This window comes from Thamnophis elegans, chromosome 5, assembly GCF_009769535.1.
Source record: "Thamnophis elegans isolate rThaEle1 chromosome 5, rThaEle1.pri, whole genome shotgun sequence".
In the NCBI taxonomy this organism is placed as follows: domain Eukaryota; kingdom Metazoa; phylum Chordata; class Lepidosauria; order Squamata; family Colubridae; genus Thamnophis; species Thamnophis elegans.
This window is the reverse complement of record NC_045545.1, coordinates 95,870,496-95,892,917: the sequence shown is the minus strand read 5'-3', so window position 1 is coordinate 95,892,917 and position 22,422 is coordinate 95,870,496. Positions and strand designations below refer to the sequence as shown.

General features: G+C 37.2%; 1 protein-coding gene across 1 annotated transcript in view; it reads right to left on the bottom strand.

Annotated features, from left to right (window-relative positions):
* ZBTB46 (zinc finger and BTB domain containing 46) overlaps nucleotides 1-22,422 on the bottom strand; it is a 46,210-nt gene that overhangs the window by 3,722 nt on the left and 20,066 nt on the right. The window contains exons 3-6 of the mRNA XM_032217811.1: nucleotides 15,809-16,090; nucleotides 9,337-9,506; nucleotides 6,654-6,705; nucleotides 5,952-6,568 (exon numbers count right to left, since the gene is read on the bottom strand). Of these exons, the coding sequence (XP_032073702.1) occupies nucleotides 6,162-6,568; nucleotides 6,654-6,705; nucleotides 9,337-9,506; nucleotides 15,809-16,090 (911 nt within the window). The 3' untranslated portion in view covers nucleotides 5,952-6,161. The remainder of the gene's footprint in view (nucleotides 1-5,951; nucleotides 6,569-6,653; nucleotides 6,706-9,336; nucleotides 9,507-15,808; nucleotides 16,091-22,422) is intronic.

Here is a 22,422-nt window from a genome sequence, read left to right as displayed (position 1 = left end):
AAGGAGTGGAACAGCCTCCCTCCAGAGGTTGTGGGTACTTCATCACTGGAAGGTTTTAAGAAGAGATTTGTTTGGAATGGTATAGGCCCTACTATACCAAAGGGTTTCCTGCCTGAGCAGGGGGTCGGACTGAAACAGTGGTCCCCAATCTTTGTGTCTTGGCGGCCTGGATGTGGGGAGGAGTGGAAGTGGGTTGCACGAGCGGCGCACATGCATGCAGCTTGACTTGTGCAAGCAGCAAACCAGCAGGCACATGCACGATTGCCCACTGGCCCACCACTCGTGCAAGTTGAGCTGCGCACATGCATACTCCAGCCCACCACTGGCATGGCCCAATTCTAAATAGGCCCGGAAGTGGGCCAAGGACCAGAGGCTGGGGAAATCTCTGGATTAGATTAGAAGACCCCCAAGAAGACCCTCCAACTCTGTTATTCTTTGTCCAGATGACCTCTGGAAGACCTTGGAATTGGCTCACAGCTTGTAACAATTACCTTGTCAATGAACAAAGTTGCAAGGCTACACACTCCTTGGAGTGAGCCTTGCTGGCATCATCAGCTTCCACTGAACTGTAAACCAAGTGGAAACAACCTGCTGAGAGCATTTTGCATAAGCCAGCCCTTGGGGAATTCAATTTAGTGGGACATGCATGGGAGCCTCTCGCAGGCAGCCATTAGCTTCTGGCCTCAGCAAATGAACTGCTGTCTCTTTCTTAGCCTAAAAAACAAAACAAAACCAAATATTCCAGAAGCCGTTTCCCCCCAGAATATCAAATCTAATCTGCTGATCTCTGCCGGTTCTTGCTGTGTTTTCTTCTTTCCCCACCCACTGTTTGCCAAAGAGCACAATAAATTATTTAGCAGCCGCCAGACTATAAAATTGCAGGCTAACTGTGTTAATTGGAAGGAGACAGGAAAAAAAAATGTTTGCATACATGGCAAACATTTTGCTACCGGTAGTCCATAAAACAGGGTGACAGAAGAGTTTAAAAGATTTGCTATTTAAAAGGCAAAGGTTGCCTTTTAAAGGCCTCATAAGCTTGAGAATAATTTCTACTCATTTCCACATAAGATACCACAAGGGGAAAAGTTTGCTTGGGTTTTCCCCCCCAGTTCAACTCAATACAATTTATATTATTTATTTGTTGAGAGGGGGGGACAGAGGGAGAGAGAGGGAGGGAGATTATTTGCACGTCTCTATTTAAGGCATCAGGCTTTCAAAGATCATTGAAATTTGGGATATCAACCGCTATGTGAAGAATTCCAAGATTGAGTATTTATGAAAAGACAAGAGGACAGAATTTCACCATTCTGTAGCCAACATATCTGAAAACTACCTTAATCAAGAAACATAAAAGACACGTTTTAAATTATTCTACTAATATTTGGTTCCTGAAACTTTTTTCATTAGCTGCTTCTATGATTGGTGATTCTATGATTCCACGATGTAGAAAAGATGTGGAGACTCTAGAAAGAATGCAGAGAAGAGCAACAAAGATGATTAGGGCACTGGATGCTAAAACATATGAAGAACGATTGCAGGAACTGGGTATGTCTAGTTTAATGAAAAGAAGGACCAGGGGAGACATGATAGCAGTCTTCCAATATCTCAGGGGTTGCCACAAAGAAGAGGGAGTCAAGCTATTCTCCAAGGCATCTGAGGGTAGAACAAGAAGCAATGGGTGGAAACTAATCAAGGAGAGAAGCAACTTAGAACTGAGGAGAAATTTCCTGACAGTGAGAACAATGAATCAGTGGAACAGAAGTTGCCTCCAGAAGTTGTGAATGCCCCAACATTGGAAGCCTTTAAGAAGATGTTGGACAGCCATTTGTCTGAAACGGTATAGTGTTTCCTGCCTATGTAAGGGATTGGACTAGAAGACCTCCAAGGTCCCTTCCAACTCTGCTATTGTATTGTACTACATTGTGTATTGGTGCCTCTGCTTCTATACACAACCAAGTTAAATATATTTCAATCAAGATAGCTTATTTAAAGAGGCTGTTAGAGGAAAGTACAGGTAGTTCTCAACTTATGACAACTGAGCCCAAAATTTCTGTTGGTAAGCGAGACATTTGTTAAGTGTATCTTACCCCATTTTATGACTTCCTTGCTATAGCTGTTAAGTGAATCACTTCAGTTGTTAAGTTAGTAACATAATTGTTAAATAAATCTGGCTTCCCCATTGACTCCGCTTGTCAGGTGGCCGCAAAAGATGATCACGTGACCCTGGGACAATGAAACGGTCATAAATATGAGTCTCCAAGTGTCTGAATTTTCATCACATGACCATGGCGGTGCTACAACATTTCTAAGTGTGAAAAACGGTCCTAAGTCACTTTTCAGTGCCGTTGTAACTTGAATGGCCATTTTCCTAGGAAAGAAATAAGAGTTATGCATACCAAACCTCAAATATTGCTTTCTTCTGTGTCTTGATAAAGTCCTCCACTCATTGTTGACTCTTGGTAACATCATGGACACATCCATGTAGTTATCTTGGCTTTTAGGATTTTTTAACATTTGTTTTCCTACCTCTAGCATATTCTAGTGGTCTCCCTTTCAAGGGATAACTAGGTCTGACTTTGTTCAGCCTTTTATGTATTCAGCCAATGATGGCTAGATGCAGACAGTCCTGCTTAAAAAAATCCCTCTCCAAACAGCACGGCGAAGCCTAGCAAGACTAGCTTATCATTACCTGAACTGACATTATATGAGATACCATCTGAAGTGGATGGAGATATGAAACCTGCTAGTCTAGAGTAAAGCAATCCCTCATTGTATTAACTGCACAGATTCACTTCTTTACGCTTTATACTTACTAATCACTTCTCTCGGAGTAAAACAATAAAACATACTACAAAAAGAAAGAAATTACTTCATGTGACACCCACTCTTGCACAAATGTCCTTTCCCAAACAAACTTGCGCATAGATAAGGGGGGAAAAAAAAGAAAAGACCACCAGCAGTTTGTGTGACATAGACAACACAATTTCCTCACTAATGCATTTACTACCAGAGAAAGCACACACTCTACCATGATAATCCACTATCCAAATTGTCTTCCCTGTGAATGAATCCATGTTTTAAAAAGCTGCCTAGAATTATTCAAGGGTCTTTAGTGACCCTTGGCCAGCACAAAGCCTCTTTCACAATGTGTTTTTTTTTCATTCTCTTTTCAGCTGGGAGCTTAACTCTGTGACTTAAGTGTTAAAAGTATTGATCTTGCCTTGAAGCAGATGATATTCAATTTGACCTGGAAGCCAGGCCTTTAATTCTACAAATCACACTTACGCACAACTGTTTTGCAGATGGGCCTGCAAGCACATTGACTTGGCAGTTTTGGAGGGAGTTGTGTTTCATAATTATAGGTGAGGACCTGAGGTACCAAATTATTTTTCAGAAGTCAAGTGTTTTTCTCACAGTAGCATCCAGCTATCTTATTAGAGACCTCCTTGCCTTGCGTATACAAGTTCTTCACTTTTTTGCAAAAAGAATAAAGGGCAGCACAATTCAGGGTTTGCCTTTGTGTACTTGTATTGATTTGAATTACATCAAACAACTTCTTGCAATGTTGCTCTGATTTTTAGTACATGAGAACGAGAGTTTGTAATTGAATCAATGTGGAGAAATGATAAATATGAAAAAATACATAATATGTTGACAACTATCAACTTAAAAAAAAAGGTTATGATAATAAAAGATTTTCTGACAATTTCTTCCAAGTAAGGATCAGGATGAACAATAGTCATTTTTATATTTTAGCGTGCTCAACATTTTCCACACAGTTTCAAAATCACTATGGATAAAATTGTCAAATGGGTGAAGAAACTGGATTTCAGAAAAGTAGATGTTGGCCTAAGATTAGGAAATAAAACTTTTAACACTAAATATTGCAATCGGTTCAGCTGTTCCTTTCAGGACCTACTGGATTCTTACTCCCACACCTGACATTTCATTAGAGTATGTTGCTACAAATACAACTCTCACTAATGAGAAAAATCCTTACGGTTCATCTTCATAAGCACTGATACTACCACCCTTAGAAAGAACGGTTTGATCACTAAGTTGTCTATAAAGCTAGTCTGGTTTAGTGGTTAAGGTGCTGGCCCAGAAATCCGGGGACTGTAAACTGTAGTCTCACGTTAGGCACGAAAGCCATCTGGGTGATCATGAGCCAGTCACTTCCTCTCAGCTCAACCCACTTCATAGGGTGCGGGTTGTGGGGAAAATAGTGGGAGGAAGGAGTATTACCGTATATATGTTTGCCACCTAGATTACAGTACTGATAAAGTAATAAAGGTGGGATAAAATCTGTAGGAGATGAGCAGGCTGAGCAGGAGGGCAGGGTTAAACCCTTCCATCAGTTTGAAATTATTGCACCGAAGCAATAGACATAAGTCAACACCACCACCACCACCCCGGTGAATTCCATTCATCCTTATCTAGGGTCAATTTACCTTGACCATTACTAAATGAGATTCTTGTTATAGGTAGCAAGAATAAATTCTTAGCGCTTTGAATTCAATTCCTGTTCCTGGTTAAGGGCATGGTTATGCAGTGGTTAAAGTGCAGTATTGCAGGCTAACACTGCTTACACTGCCAGAAGTTCAATTCCTTCGATCCTGACCAGCTCAAGGTCAACTCAGCCTTCCATCCTTCCGAGATCAATAAAATGAGTACCCAGATTGTTAGGGGGCAAGATGCTGACTCTGTAAACTGCTTAGAGAAGGCTGTGTAAAACACTGTGAAGCGGTAGATAAGTCTAAGTGCTATTGCTATTATTTGTGCCTGACAAAATCTAACAACAACAATCTAACTTCTTCAACTGTTCACATGATACAGAATGATGGTTATGAGTAGCTTTTCTAGTCCCAAAGAACAAGTAGTTCTGTTAATTATAAACAAATAAAGTGTGTGGGTTATTATCTCTCTTTTATAGGACATCCTGTAGATGCTTTTAAATTAGGCTTGTATTATGCAATCACCCTACCACATTCACAGACAATCTATTACAAATGAACTACAAAAACTACTCTTTTTTTAAACTGTCAAACGAAGAGTCCTTGATTGGATACCCTCATGTAGGTGATGGACTGCTTCCTTTCTAACTTATTTTAAAAGGCCAGAAGAATTTTGTAGGCCTACATCAACAGACATAGAATGTATGCACATATCCAGGAGGCCTGGGGGAGAAAAATATATTTCAGAATCAACGTAGCAAGATTTAAAGTTCCAATGAAGACAAAATATGGTTAATGTATTTTTACTCTGTTGAAGAATCAACGCAGATGTACTTCTAACTAGTATACTGCTACTAAGGCAGAATTACGCTAGGATTGCAAAGTGCTGATATCACACAGCGTTAAAATGAAATATATTATAGATAATTTAAACCAACTGTGAAAATATAGTACAAAAATATTTTAAATGTTTTCTCTAAAAATTATGCATACCAAATCTTTAAAAAATTAAAACTTTCACATTTAAGATTTATGCATAGAATTTAGAAATGGTAAGAGTAAACAATCCCTTTCTGTACCTGATGTTAATCAGGATTTACTTTACATTAAAAAGATTTATACCACAGTACCAGCAAAACTTAATAGAGGTAGCCCTCAATTTACGACAATTGGAACCAGAATTTCCTTGGTTAAGCAAGGCAGTTGTGAACTGAGGTACATCCCATGTTATGACCTTTTTTGTCATGGTTGTTATGCAGTTTGTTAAGTAAATCGGCTTCCCCCATTGGCTTTGCTAGTCAGAAGCTAGCTGGGAAGGCCACAAATGGTGATCACGTGATCCCTGAATAAGTACATGTTAGTTGCCAATCGCCCCAATTTTGATCATTTGATAGTGGGGTTCCTGCAACAGTTGTGTGTGCGAGGACCAGTTACAAGTCTCTTTTCTCAGTGACATTCTAATGGCAGTAAATGAACCGTTGTTAAATGGAGAACTACCTGTACACTACCCAGATGAGGTGTTAGGTATTTCAAGGTCTGAAGAGCTGAATTCCATGCCACTTCCTAGTTTAAGATCATATTCCTGATTTTCAATATTCTGTCGTAGACGTTCTTCAGGTGGCTGCGTGGAAATTAAATAGCAACCTTTCTTATGAGTAGTCAGGTTTTTCCAAGTACGAAAGAAAGCCCTTCCCACAAGAAGAGACATTAGCTGGAGTGTACAGACATAGAATGCTGATTTAAGTCCATTTTGTCTCGAAATAATTTGAGGCCGTGAGGGCACTGCATCTTCTTCCAATTGAAAGGGGTTGTTTTTTCATGCCGATCCATGTTTGACTTTAGTGTGAAGCTTGCGGGACATTTTGAACACTGGAAGCGGGCAAGGTGACGAGACATGTGCTCAGAAGAACCAGTCAGGTTGGGCCTAGGATAGTCAGTCATATCAAGAGGAATAATCATAGGGAATGTGTGTTCTTGGAAATGTCCCTTTAGTTTTGTCAAACATTTAAAAAATTTCCTGCAGGAAATACAGCACAGTGTCCTGGGTCCTGGAAAACCCAAAAACAAATCTTCATGGTCCAAGTCCATGTCTTCAGATTGTGCAGTATTCATATCTAAAACAGGAGTGAATACAGTAAATTTTAGTTTTAATACTTAGAATCATACATGACTGAGCTTTGTGGGTTTTTTTCCATTTACCTGTGTGAAAGCCATCTAAACGCCACAATGCTAGAAATCTATCATGAGTGATCTGAAATAGAAAAGCATGATTAAATTAATGAACAGTCAGAAATTCCTTGTATTTGGTTTGATTCTTTCATATCCTGCAGCACTAAAGATACAAATAATATCTATTTCACAAATAATTTGGTACTGAATCTGGCTGTAATTTCATAAATATTAATAAATCTTCTCCACAATATTATTTTTATCCCCAAAAGCTAAGCATGCTTTTCCTGGACATCCAAATTCCAAGAACAAGTCATTGAACATCTATAATTTTGCTCAATTTTATTGTTCTTAAAATCAACCTTGTTTCAAGTGAATAATACAGAAATCAAACCTTTCTTTAGATATTACATTTAATACTTGGACAGAGAGTTGACTATAATTTCATATCAATGCACCTTTTTAGGCTATGAGTAAAACAAGTATTAAATTTCCTTATTAAAAAGTAGTAGTATAGCAACAGTTGTCTTAATTACTTCATTATAAATTTTGATTAATAGAAACTGAAACATTTATATAGATTTACATCTTGCCATTCATCAAAGAGGATTAAAGTGCCACATTGGTTCTCTGGCCACTAGTGTTTTTACTCATTAATTCTTGAACTAGCTAAGTTTAGGGTTAGGGTTTAGGAGATAATAGGTTATATTTAGCCCATAGATTTTTGGCCATGCAATGCAATTTTCTCTTCCCTCCTATAATCCCACCATGTGCTAAAAAATCTGCTCTGGGGGAATGGAGTTGGCCACCTATAAAGTATCTTCTGAGGGTGATTGCTTAAGTGCAATAGAAGGGAAAATCTTATACATCCCATTTCGGCATGGACACAAATATTTTCAACTCCAAACAACCAACAGGACTCCATGTAATGAAGTGCTCAAGAGCTCCCACAATGCTTCCTAGCTGTGAAGAGATTTGGAATACCTTCTCCAATGTATTGGTTCTATTTATAGAAGACTCAGCTGGTGAGAGGGGAAAGTGAAACTCTCTCATGCCTTCTCACTTGCTGCTTTTAGAGAACGTTACTGAATTTCTTACAAAATTGTTTTATTCAACCTAATATGAAACTATTCCTATACTGTTCCTGAACAGAAAAAAAATCCCCAAATTTGAATAATTTATTTTGAAATTTCCAAACAAGGGCAAAACCAGACCCATTTTTGGTGAAAATGGGATGCGCAGAAGGTTTGGGATGCCGGCAGAGTGCTCCTGGGGACTGGGGAAAGTAAAAATGGAATGTGCACAGGGTTCGAGAGATAAAAAAGGAGCCCATTTTTTGCAGAAACGGTATGTGCAGAGGGTTTGGGTGGCCTGCAGAGTGCTCAAGGCGGCTGGGGAGCCCAAAAATCGGACACATTGAGGCCAAAATCTATTTTTTCTTCTTTTACTCTTCGAAATCTAGGTGCGCCTTATACTCTCGTGTGTCTTATAGTCCGAAAAATACTGTATATCTCATGTGAAAGATCGTTCTTCTTTACAGGATTAGCAGCTATTAAGTCAGGACACTAATCACTGAGAACACTATGAAACTTTTAGCTAAAAATTAAACGTAAGTCTTTTAACCTACATTTTACAGAATTTTAAATTACATTTTACAGTTATCAAACAGTACTTCTCTCGTGTATTTGTGTTTAGAATAATAGCAAGCCTAAAATAATTCCATATATCTTGATCATATATTTATCTAAACAATGGTTTGTGCTTTATGATATCTGTGGTATAAGGCTGGCTTCCAAATGTATCTGAATCTGTCCAATGAAAACCTAAAAATAAAACCTGTCCAATAAAAACCTGTATTTCTAAGCAATAAACAAATGTGTTTTCATGTTTGTAATATCGTTAACTCCAGAATCCATTGACTTCAATTAGGCTTATTTGCAGAAAAGTAAATACAAAATAGCTGTCTAACTGGTCTACATATTTAATGCAGACCCACTACTGTTTGAAGTGGAAGGCATAAATCACCATGTATCTATGCATTACAAAGATATCCTTAGCCTTTACAAGAAGAGGCAAAAGAGGTATACAGGTAGTCCTCGACTTACAACAGATCATTTAGTGATCGTTCAAAGTTAAATAGCACTGAAAAAAGTGACTTATAACCATTTTTCACATGTACTTTTGTAATATTCCCCAGGATCGTGTGATCAAAATTCAAATACCTGGCAACTGGTTCATACTTATGACAGTTGCAGTGTCCCAAGGTTATGCAAACCTTTTGCAAACTTTTGACAGCAAAATCAATGGGGAAGCCAGATTCACTTATCTACTGTGTTACTAAACAACTGCAGTAATTCACTTAACAACTGGGGTAAGAAAGGTCGTAAAAAAGGCAAAACTCACTTAGCAAATGTTTCACTTAACAACAGAAATTTTGGGCTCAATTGTGGTCGTACGTTGAGGACTAATGTATAATGTTAGCAATATAAGATGATGTATTTTAATAATTCTGTGGTCATAAGACGAGGACTACTGTATAGTGTTACCAATATAAGGTAAATAATGTATTTTAATAATTCTGAAATATTACCCCATCTAACAAAGTACGGTACGCTACCTCAGGCCACAGGTTCAGGATTAATTCTAATTATCTCCCAAATATTTGACAATACCTGGTCCCATAAAGCATAATCATAGTCAATTATTATCTTACCTGAGTTGAAGATAACACTCTCTTAAGAGTTTCTAGAGATACATTATCAGATGTGGTAATGATGGGAGTGGAGATCTGAGTGGCAAGCTGTGATGAAACCAGCTGCGGAGGTGGTACTTCCATTTTGCCATTACATTCGCCCCTGGAATTATTCAACTGGGTGCCAGCCCCTGAGGAACACAGGAAACGAATCTCACCCACATGAATTACCATCAGCTGATGGTTTTACAAAAGTCAGAGAATGGACTGCTGCAGCTTAAATCTTCTGTCAGTAGAGGGAACGAGGAGACAAAACAGTCCACGACCACAGGTCATTTTAAATAATCTCCCCACCCAAAAGTGCAGAGGGAACCAGGAGACAAGGTGATGAGAGCAAATTCCAGACGCCCTTTGATATTGGCATATTATTCCGTCATCATCTTTCTTCAGCATTCAGTAGCATTCAAAATATTTTCAAGTATCGCTTTTCCAAAAGGTTTCTCAAAACTTTTTGAAATAAAAAATGATGCCATAACAACAATGATTTTCAAGTTACTCTCAATCAAATGCTGACTTTCAGATGTATCCAGAGAGGGATTCTTCTATAAAATCAAACTGCTTCGATAATTAATTTTACAAAGAGGTTCAGATGTCACTGTCTTCGAGATATAACATAATTGTCCTTTTCTATTCTTTGATCCTATCTTTTTTCTTACCACAAAAATCAGTATTTGTGAGGGAAGAGTGCAACAGATGCAGTCTGCTTTTTTATTAGATGGTTTGGAAGGGTCATAATTATCCTGTCTAGTTGAGCTTGATGCCTGGCGACTTACAAGACTGTTTTTCAGTAACAATACAGAAGCCATCTGCGTGCCTGTAGGAGGGTTTAAAAAAACAAAACTTCTCAAAATAGACTGAAACTCTGGGATTTCCTGGTGGTCTCTCCTCCAGGTAACTGAACTGACCCTGCTTAGCTGTTCCAGTATCATCCAAAGTTGGATATGTGCTGTAACAGAGCTTCATAACAAAATATATATGAATCTCAATCAATAAGAATGAAGATTTGCTTAAAATACCAGTGGAAAAATATCAATTTCATTAAAAAAAAAAGAATGAAATGTTACATGAATTTAAATTTTATGGTACCTATGTCCCATAGATTATACAGGCTGAAGTGTATAAAATATTCCTACTGCTGGAGAAAATAACATGCACCAAGATAGAGCTGAGTGTAGCTAAACCAAGCGTAAGCGCTCACTGGAATCACAGTAGTTTTACATTTTAATAGCAAATAACTTACTCTATAGAAAGACATTCAAGAAAATATAGCATGTAAGGAAAATCATTTCTCAATCTCCCGCATTAAGATGTAATCTAATGAACTATACAGCACCTTATTGTAAAATACTGTTAAAACTTATAGCAGATTCTTATGAAAAGAAACAACAGCAGCACAGCATGATATGGCTGAAGGAAACGTAAGACTTGATTCCAAGATATGAACATAACAATGAAGTGTACCAAATATGCAAAGCAGTTGTTCAAGCATTAGGGATGTCAAGAAAACACAGTTCTACACCTTGTACTTCCAAAGCAAAAAATGAAGAGCAGTATGCAAACTTTCATCTTATTATCCTGGACCTTATTTATTTAACTTATGTAATATATAGAATAAGTAGAGAATATAGAGGCATCTCCAGTTGGGGGGGAATCACACCTAATGATTTCAATCCCTTCCACTAAATATTGTGTATGGTTGTATTAAAAATGTTCCAAGACAGTAACTTCACCATAACTCTATGCTTGTTCCTATAAAAGCGGTACTTGAACATCAGAGCATAACCCATATCTAGAGCAGTTTCTAAAAAGAAAGCCGATAGAAGGAGCGGAAAGAAGATTATAAGGTTATCTAAGTTAATTAGGCAGACAAGAGCTTCTTCTAAAAAAAACCAAAAGAGATATGATTAATAGGTTTTAATGCTATACTGTATATCTCCTTCTCCTCCCTCATTTTAGAAGTTTCAAAAATCAAGCAGGCAAGTACAGAAATATTTAGTTTTTAAGTTGTAGAAAATTTGCCTACTTCATATTTTTACATTACAATAATGAGCTAATGAAACAAATACTGCAAATGTAAACTGTGAATGGCTTAAGTAGAAATAGTAATATTTGAAACACTGATTACAAATAATAAGACCTATTCACCATACTTTATATGAAAGCATATCATATAATCAAAGACAAGGGAAACCACTTATGACTGTTTCAGCATTCCCATTGGTCATGTGCTCGAATTTTTAAGGAAGATCTTTTGTAAGAGGAGAAATATATTTCCAGGGTATTACCTTATTTTTTGCCCGGGGAGGAAAACACTCATTTCCAAATAGGTCCCCCCCCCCCCCCCCGCTGTCCCCGTGCCACACACACACACTGACAGCTACAGCTCTTTCTGAAAAATAACTACTGTAATTATTCTGCGATGGTTATCTATGTAAAGCCTAAAGGAAGAAAAAGCTGCATTCCAGGAACCAACATGTCTTTTCTGACTCTAGCTGCCATTGTACCCAAGGCCTTGGAGCGCACTTAAACATCCAGTTCACTTTATCAAGAGTTCCCTAAGGATAAGACAATTAAGATATTACACAATGACCCTGCAGGAGTGCACAAGATTACAGATGTACCTTGTGTTTCCAAGAGTAAGAAAAATGAAAGAAGACTGGTTGTCTTATTGGCAAGGGACCACTGATAAATAAGAAAACACACACACAAACACACATACACCGCCTCACACACACAGGATGAGAAAAAAATGAAAGTCTGTTCTCATTCTCTGCATTTTAAAACAAAATTAACAAACATAACACCCTATTGATCAACACTATAATCTATTATGAATATAACTAGGTCCATTATTAATGTCACAGTACATGAGCAGGTACAACAGGGCTTGAGGACACCAGAACATTGATGCCACTTCAATACTAACTTCTAAATTAGCTGTCCCAAATATTCCATTTAGGTATGAAGCAGAAACCCTATACAAAACCTGAACTCAGATTCCATCTTGTTAAACAAAAACACATTTTAGATTGATCAGAAGAGAAAGGACTAAAGTCACTGTGGGAAAACATTCCAAGGTTCAATTCTGTCAGGTACTGCCGAAAGATATCATTGTTAATGGTACTAAAGAATACTGAGAATTGCAAAAGAAGTAATAGGAATGAACTCTACCCTACTCCATCCCTTACTGAAGTTCCTAGCACAGATCATTCATCAGACGAAAACACCAATTTCATTCAATGCACTGCATTGGCTCAAATGGGGTCCACGTTAGAAGCATCAACTATATCCAGATTTTGATGCCACTCGACTGGGCCTTCTATCTGATATGTTGAGTTGAAAAACATGATTTTATTTTTCAAAGAGTAATTATTGTGGTTATAAAAAATAAGCATTTCATTTTCTACTTCAGCAAAAATAAATTAGTAAGAAGGGAAGGGAAGGGAAGGGGAGGGGGGAGGGGAAGGGAGGAGAAGAGAAGAGAGGAGAATTCTTTATTGACCAAGTATGATTGGACACACAAGGAATTTGTCTGGTACATAAGCTCTCAGTGTACAAAAAAACAACAAGTGATAAATCATGATCATAATCATAAAATACACTTATCGTAAATCATAAGATACAAACTCAGTGATGGTCATAGGATACTAAATAAATAAACAAGATAAATCATAATAGAATACTAAATAAAAGCAATCAACATAAACTATGAGATACAAATAACAAAGTTATAGTTATAAGAAGCTAAGATAATAAGAAAGATGAAAAGATGAAGACAATAGGTAACACAGCCCTACTAGGTGGCTTGACATCCTAAGGTGTAGACAGTTTTGTCGGAATTAGTTGTTTAGCAGAGTGATAGCAAGGGGGGTGGCTCAGTATTATTACTCAAATGCTTAATTTCTTCAATAATAAGCACCAATACCTGCCAGGTAACTACTCCAATTATTTCAGTATTAAAATAAGCGTGGCACGACAAAACCGCGCTCCACTAAAGCGCGCCCGATTAAACCGCGTCGCTGACGTCATCAGCAGGGCGACAACAGCGACCGCGGAGAAAAAATGGCGCTTTAAATAGCGCTTTGAAAGCAAGCCAATTCAAGTTAAGGTAAGGGTTAGGTTTAGGGTTAGGTTAAGGGTTAGGGTTAGGGTTAGGGTTAGGTTTAGGGTTAGGGTTAGGTTTAGGGTTAGGATTAGGCTTAGGGGGGTTAGGTTTAGGGGTTAATTTTAGCTTTAGTGTTTACAGCGTGCTTTTTTCTCCGCGCTGTTGTCGCGCTGTGATGACGTCAGCTACGCGGTTTCGTCGAGCGCACTTTAGTCGAACGCGGTTTTGTGGTGGAACCTAAAATAAGCCCATATTTTTCTGTCCAGGAATCAAATTCTGTTTTCCTCCCTATAGTGCAGCAATCTGAAACACTCTAATAGAGTAGCTTTTTTATATTAAATCAATATTACAGAAACAGTATTTATAATGCAGAAATTGGAGACTTTCATTCCACAAAGCATTTGACATGTTGTACAAGTCTGTATGTTGCACTACAGTTTGAAATAAAACCACAGGATCTTCCTGTTTGCTACAAGTAAAATGGTGAATGAAATAAATGTAATTGATTTATCAAATTCATAATATGCTTAAATCATAACGAACAGGCAGATTATAATAAAATAAAATGAAATCCAAACCACTATATCAGCAAGTCAAAGTAAACAAATTAGAACAAATAAAGCACAAGACTATTTATTTATTTATGTATTTATTCTAGGACACATTCACACCACAGCACAAGATTTATAAATAAGAATCAAGCCAAAATTTGGTTCCAATAACGATCTTCAAAGACTTTCAGAAGAATATCATTTCACTACATTCTGGAAGGTCACCACTGAAGGGGACATCTACCTTCTGAAGGAAAGTTATTTAAGTGTACGGGAGTCATGATGAAACAACAGTATTTTCTGGTTCCACCTCATCTCACCTCATGAAAATGGGGGACAATAAGCAACTTATCCTGGAAGGATCTCACTGCAGTAGACAGTCCTGAAGATATCTACTTTCCCAGGTATATTTACAGATAATATGTGAATGCCTGCTTCAAGAAGGAATAGCAATAATTGACCAGACTGATGCCAAGTAACAAATTTTGTCCAAGTAACAAATTTTGCCAAGAAACAAAATTCCAGTATTGCCTAGAATTTGAATAAAACATGGATGCAGAGCTTTAAAAAAATAAACCTGCAAAACCAAGGTCCATTAAATCAAGGTGTATTCTCAAAGAGGCAAGATTTTAGCTACTTTGAAGAGGAAAACTTTGGGGAAATGATAAGGCCATTCAGGCATGTATTCTGTGGTTAACAAAATGAGGAGCAAAGCACCAATGGCAAATCGCGAGTTATTATCTCTCTATATATACGTGAAAACACTCATGCAGGAATCACGAAATCTCCAGAACCGGAAAACCTACAAACGGGAAAGTTGGCATGTATGTTCCTCTTGGCTTCTAGGTGCTCGGTAACAAAGAATTTTTCAAAATGACCATCAGAGCATTAGTATTTCGTATATTATTATTAATTCACTCTGATGCTAAGGAGTTAGACGTTCTACTCCCCCAACTTGAAAACTTGGATGTGGGCATGGCCAGCACATGACTCATTCGGACTGCTAGCTGGGAGTTTGGAGATAGGGGAGGCTCTGTGGGGCAAGCCTGAGGGAGAGAAGGGGAAAGGAGAGGTTGATGGTAACTACTCATTAATTTTCAAGCTGTGTTTATTTATCAAGCCTGATCACATAGTTTTGTAGTGGAGCACAGGTATTCAGCTAGTATTTAATACATTTACTTTATTGATCCTTAGAATAATATGATGGCTCGATCAGACTCTTGACATACTTAACGTTAGGCATTTTAACCATCCCAGTAAACACAACATACACATTAATAATCAAAAAAATAAATCAGCCCAAAGTGTTCCATATAGAAAGCCAAATTTGTCTATCTGTGTGAATTAGTCTTAACTAAACACAAAAGAGTTAAACTGTAACATTAGAAATACTGCTATCTGACCAGCAAATTAAATAGTACGGATACCACATATCACAGACTCATATAACTGAATGTTCTCAAACAATCCAATGGGAAAAATAACCTTAAATCTAAAAACATGCCATCACAAGAGGAAAGCAAGGGTTATACAGAGGGGCATTTTTCATGCATTATGAAAGGTACAATCAAAACATAAATGCATTGCCCGGCCTAGCCGCTACTTGGGATCTAAAATGTTTCAGACACAGAATGTAGATTCTAAAGATGGCTGAGAACATTTCAAGTGGCGTCCATCACACAGGGACATAAATTTAGAGTGACTTGAATTTGCTTTAACAGCTCTTTTATGAATGCTAATTAACCTTTTAGTAGTATGCACAGAAACAGCAACTTACAAGACAATGAGTGTGTGCCTCTGGGTAAATATTCAAAGAGCAGAGAACTCTCTTCTCCCAGCATGTCAGCTTTCAAGGACAATAAGCTATTCTTGCTCATAAGAGCTGCCCGCAAGTTAGCAACTGCTAGAGCCTGAAGTGCATCCTCTTTCTCTGGAGTAAGTGGCTGAGAGAGATAACTCACATCACCTCCTAGGAGTGCTTCATCAACCTTTGCATAAAGATCCACTCTCTCTATTCTGTTGTCAGAATTGTTGGGCTCTGCCCCTGTCAAATCCACACCTGAATGAAAGAGAAACAAAGAAACAAACATAAGTTTACATTTAAGCATGGAGAATTAGCAGGTGCATTTGTAAAATCACAATTGAACTCAGTCAGCACCAGTATTCAGAGCTAAAAGGCTCAAAATATATCCTCCCCCCGCATTGCATTTCATATCCATGTTATGATCCTTTCGCTGATATTATTTCATAGTGTACACTTTGCAAGATATACAATATATATATATAGCACTTTTGTTGTAACTTTGCTGCTATAGTGCAGAAGACTAATTACCCAGTTTAAAAAAAATACTCCAGATTAGCTTTTTGTTTCTTTTGTTAATTCTGCTAAAGTTTAATAATGTATTACTGTTAAATAACATTTTATATTATTTCCTAACTTAAAAGGCAGATTGAAAAAGCAGGTCAATCATGAAATTTATTACTCCCATAACAATATATCTTCATTTTTTAACAATAGCTTTCAAAGATTGTAGTAGAATGTGAAGATTATGATAGATCTGACAGGAAGTTATTATAGGACGCAAATTGCCAAGTTTTTTAAATTGATCAGCTCAGCAAAACAAATACTAAAAATACTCCAAAAGTCATTTTTAGAAGTTAAGGGTATGACTTTGTTAGTATCTTAATAGCATCTACTTTGTATGGCCTATTAAAATCAGAGGTTTTGTTGGGTTTAAAAAATGCTTCCCTTCCTAATTTCACCAAGTACTTTTTTACTAATATCATGTGATACTTTTGAGCAGAGATGCAAAAAACCCAGCTTAAGAAATTATGACAAAAAATACTTATGATAAATGCTAAAGAATCGGAACTGTACCCTAGCCAGCTGTCTAACATGCATTATCAGTGAGGAGCTCTCCCATTTTTTCTTTTTTATATATATATTGGAAACTGCATTTAAAGATACCTTTTGAATTCAAAGGTGGAACTGCCACTCATGTACAAGATCTATTTTCTCATATCATACCTGATGCACTGATACTGTACCTGCTCTGATACTGTACTATGCTGGCCAAAGCCGGCCTAGATATCCAGAACCTGAGCTGAGTGGTTAGAATGCAGTATTGCAGGCTGATTCTGTTGACTGCCAGCAGTTCAACCCTGATTGGCTCAAAGGTTGACTCAGCCTTCCGAGGTTGCTAAATTAGGAGCCAGATTGTTAGGAGCAATATGCTGACTCTGTAAACCGCTTAAAAAGGGCTGTAAAGCACTGTGAAGGGGTATATAAGTCTAAGTGTTATTGCTACTGATGCCTTTGCATGATTTCCCCCTATGATTTAATGTAATTAAATAGTCTGAGTTATAGATTTGTCACTGGCAAGCCAAAGGCCACAAGGGCATATAGCAAGTTGATAGAACCATCTCCTGAATAACTTTTTTCAGAAATCAGGACCAGAAAAATATTATTGCCAATAACAATAAAGTCACTGAGGTCTGTCAAAGACACTCTTGCCCTATCTAGTTACCAGATATTGCCACTGAAATCACACTATTGCAATCAATTAAGCAACTTGGAAACAAGGTTTATTTTTAAAAAAAATCAGGGTAATCAGTATCTATAAATAAGCATTGAACTACCTCACTGCCCTTCATCTTCTTTGGAAGCAGAAGAACAAACCATTTTCAAATTCTTAGTACATAGGAACCAATTACACTGGAAAGCCAGGAAAATCATTTCCAGATTTTTGTTATCCTGTTTCAGCATTCTATTTTCACACCCACATCAGGGAACTGATGAACCAAGAGCTGTACTGTCCAAAATTAAATTTACTGCTCCTATATGAAGAAGGGCAAGACCATGAACTATGATACAATGGTGATAGAAGATGACACAGATAAATGAAAAACTTAATTAAATTGTGGGAGCTGTATCAGACATTGCAGGAATACAAATTGAAAAACCTCCTCCATCTGTTACAGAAAGGAGTTGGAGCAGTTAATAACTAGAAACTCAAATTTTTAAAAAATAAATAAAGCTTTTATTATTATCATTTTTTTAAAAAAATATCTGACTTCTGCTTACCATTATCAACCTGAAAAACAAACTGAATAAAGTGATAGAACTAGAGTTCTAATATATGTAGAGAAAAAAGTTGTGAAGACATTTGAAACGTTGGTCTTGATGTATGATAGAGAACTCAATTTATAGGATTAATAAACCCCTTAAAAGAGGAGTAGACTATATTGTTTTGGCCATATTCAGTCTTCTAAATTTTGCTAAAGGCACATTCCCATAAGTGGAGAGAGTCAACATAAATTTAAATTATAGCTAATTTTCAATGCCATTGTCTCTTCTTTTCCAATGAAAATCATTAATTTAAAAATATTATATAACCATTGTCATAAACAACCGTATGCCTTGTCCCATAATGGTATTTATTTTGACACACATTTACAATATTGAAATCAGTTCTAGTTAGTTCACAGGGACTGGATTTATACACCTTCCAAGGTCGGTAAAACGAGGAACCAGACTGTTGGGAGCAATATGCTGACATTTGTTAACTGCTCAGAGAGTCCTCCAAAGCACCATGAAGTTGTATATAAGTCTAAATACTATTGCTATAGTAACCAAGGGTACGCTGATGAGACATGCTTATTTACAACCAATTCCTCTTCCATTCCCCACTTAACTGATTGTTCTACTGCTGTTCCCTATTTCCCCCTGGCATTATTCTTCAGTACTAATTCAGTTCATAAAGCCAAATTAATCCTTGATGAGGAAATTCAATATATTAATAAGATTGGGGGCGGGTAAAATAAGTGGAATTATTTTAAACTCATGGTTCATGATCATCCTAGGCTTGGGCATTGGGGTACTGTGACCCATAGAGTGTCCATTTTGCTAAGCAGGTGACGTCTTGACCATGCAATGAGATCAGAGAGACAGATGGGAATTGCAATTGGCCTGCCTTCCACTGTGTTACCCAATGGCCTTTCTGCATGAACTGGCTGAAGTCATTTTGAGAATGAAGTCGTATGCCTCAGGGTAATTTTCTAAGGGGACACTCATGCTGTTTTGGATAATCCATTTGGGGATTTTATGGGCTCCATGGCAACCACCAGGCCTTTTGGTGCACTGGTGGTCACAAACACAGGACAGGCAAATCTCTTGATTTCATCTCAAACACTCTTGATCTGGAATTCACCCCATTGTGTGAGACGGGTGATTTGATGACAGGAGGTGTTGAAATCACATGATTATATAAGAACATTTGCTGGTATAAAGTTTTATTTTAGCATTAGTGTTCTGCCAGAGATTAAGGGAATCAACCTCAGAAACTCTTGCAGAAATGCAGCCCATCTTAGAACCTCTTCACTATTGACCAACATAGCTTATTAAAAATAGCCACAGGCATTGGCCAAATGGGCTCAAACAATGGATAATGCATCATATGCAACCGTAGAACCTCCTTGGAGTTCTTGAAAAATGCTGCCAGAAACCCCTGGTAGAATCCCTTTCTGCATAAGACTGAAATATCAGTGATGGCATAATTGCAGTATCTCTTGTAAAAGAAAGAGGGCTACAATATGGCTTCAAGGTTGATTTCTTCATCTTTCTATAAGAGCACCGTGGAGACAAATAAAATACTATTTTGTCCCCAGAGCTATTTAATATCTGCATGAGGCTACAGATGCAGTCACTAAGTAATTTAAACTAATGAGATCAATATGCCATTGTGGGTCTGAAAAAACTTAACAGAACAGAGAAGAACCTGAAATGTCAAAATTTGGATATAAAAGTCTAAATAATAAGGACAAGCTATAGTTAAAAAAGCTGGGTTGCAACAATTAGAAAAGATAGTAGCAATTTATTTTAAAGGGCAGCATAAGTAGATTAGTGAATCGCATAGTCTCTAATTAAGCCAATCATTAAAGCAAACAAGAACAGCATTCAAAAATAGAAAGGAAGTAAACTCCAATATAGAGAGTTAAATGCATTATTGCAGGAAAGGCAGTTCTTATGGGGAGGAGTAGATGCAATAGAAGATTTTGAGTTTGAGGAAAATGGAATACAGGGTGGGGAAGGGAAATAGACACATAGATAAAAATGGGGTTGGGGTGGAGCCCATTTAAAACTAGGGTGTAGTCAAAAAAAGGTCTGAGTTTCAAGCAATCTCTCTTAGCTTCTTTTTAAAAATAACTTGACCTAACCCTTTCATAAAGGAGCCTTAAAATAGAGCTATTCCCACAGCCTCATTGCTTTACTTATCCTGTAATTGTTCCATGAAACCCGAATATTATAGTCTACCAATTATTGCTATACAATTACTCAGGACTTCCTCTATTCATTTTGCTGAAGCTAGTGACTGTTCTGGGCAACATTTTTCTACACACTGCCTTATCTTCAGCTTTTTCTCTTCTAATCCCCTCCAGCTGCACCTGGTAACACAATTCCACAACCTCCATCAAATTAGCCGTCATACAACTCACATGTCCTCTCCAACTCTGCTCTCGGTGGAAGGTCGGCGTGCCTTACCCAACCCACTGCCCCAGTCCCTTTCAAATCCCATCGTCACCTAGAACTAATCATTTCCTTCCTCCTAAACCTAGTCTCTCCCCTTCTCACTGCTGAATAATGGAATAGTTTATTTACAATAAACCTATTTTTTTTTAGAAATAAAAATATTTTATTATTTTGTTAATCTTTTTTCTCTTTTTACTCTTGCTTTTTTATTCACCACCAAAAGTCATAAAAGTAAAATACATTTTTGAAAATCACTCGGTCGAGCTATTTTATTAATTCAAGGAACATTTCAGTGGGTATACCACTGGTAGGTTCCGGATCCCGTTGCAACTGGGTGGATGAGCCCTCCAGAGCACCATACCTTAACGGTATCTGGTGCTCCCAGCAGGGGAGCCGGGGTGTACCGGTTGTATCCCATCACTGGAGTATAAACACACACGAAAAGAGTGTACTAATTCAATTGGGTTTTATACTATAGAAATCATAAGACTCTTGCAAGTACACATGAACAGAACGTAAAACATCCATGGTAAAAAAAAAAAGGCATGTTTATAATACAAAAATAATAGTCAGGAAGAAGATCCTGATAAATCGAGAAAGTGCTAAAAGATCTGGGACATTAGTTTGTATTTGACAAACTGATTTGCAAATCATTTAATTACAGTTCCAGTACTATCTAGTCTTAATTCCTAGAGAATTAAGTCTAGGGCTAGACTGAAAAACCAAAAGATACCCTGGAAGAAAGTCATGCCCAAAGTGCTTTCATTTCATTAATCCATCTATGTAAATCACCAGGAATTGAGTTTCACTCAAAGATAGCTTCACATTTATTAGAATCAGCTTAAAGATCGGTGATTCTGATCTTGGCTCACCTAAATTCATTAAGCAGCTACTGGACTGGTACTAATTTTTCAGTTCCCATTCTCCAATGTAATAATGGTAAACAGGGAAAATATTGCTTAAAATCAGCTACTGCATGGTGTTTTAAGGACTGTCAAGTGAGAAACACGATTAATGAGCAATAAATGTATGGTATTATTATTAAGATTTATTTCCAGTGCTAAGGAATAGACTTGAATGTAGTGATTGACAGTTTGCAAAATGGAATGCTAAATATTTAATTCAGAGAGATTTGGGTCTATTTAAGATTTCCTAGATTTCAAACAAATATAGATTCTGTTCCAGGTTAAATAAAGCTTCATACAAAGTGGTCAGACTGTTGATATATCTACTTCAACTATCTGTGTAAACAATCAGAAGCTATCTATAAGATTTCAGAAGATTTTTCCCAGATTTAACATGGCATGCCAAAAAAAGGAATCTAGGACCTCTTGAACGCTAAGCATATTTTCTACATTAGCAAATAGCTGTGGCCATGTTTCCCAACAGTATATACATTTGAGAAGGTAAAACATACAATCTTTCTCACGGCCTTACCCTTCTTTCCGGATACAGATGCAATGTTAAATAACTTTCGTTATACATTTCAGAGAGGACTAGCTAGCAGAATGTGTTGTACTGATCTCTAAAAGCTTCTGTCCTTTTTCAAGGACTGCATGAGACGTATTTTCCTTTAGTTCTTTTTGTCTTTCCTCATCCTCCAGTTTGTTTCTGATGATTCTGTAGGTGATCAGAAGCAATTTTTTTTTACTAAGCACTGCATCTTATATTTTTCCTTTTTAATTCATTTGGAAGCAATCCTTTATTTCTCTCTTCAACAGAATATGTTCCCATTTTAAAATCTACAATTAAAAAGAAACTTCATATTTTCACCTTTTAAATAAAATTTAGTTTTGTTTATCCCTGGTAGGATTAGCCAATCTCATAAGGCAGTGCTTTTTAAACTGTTTGTAATGATCTGA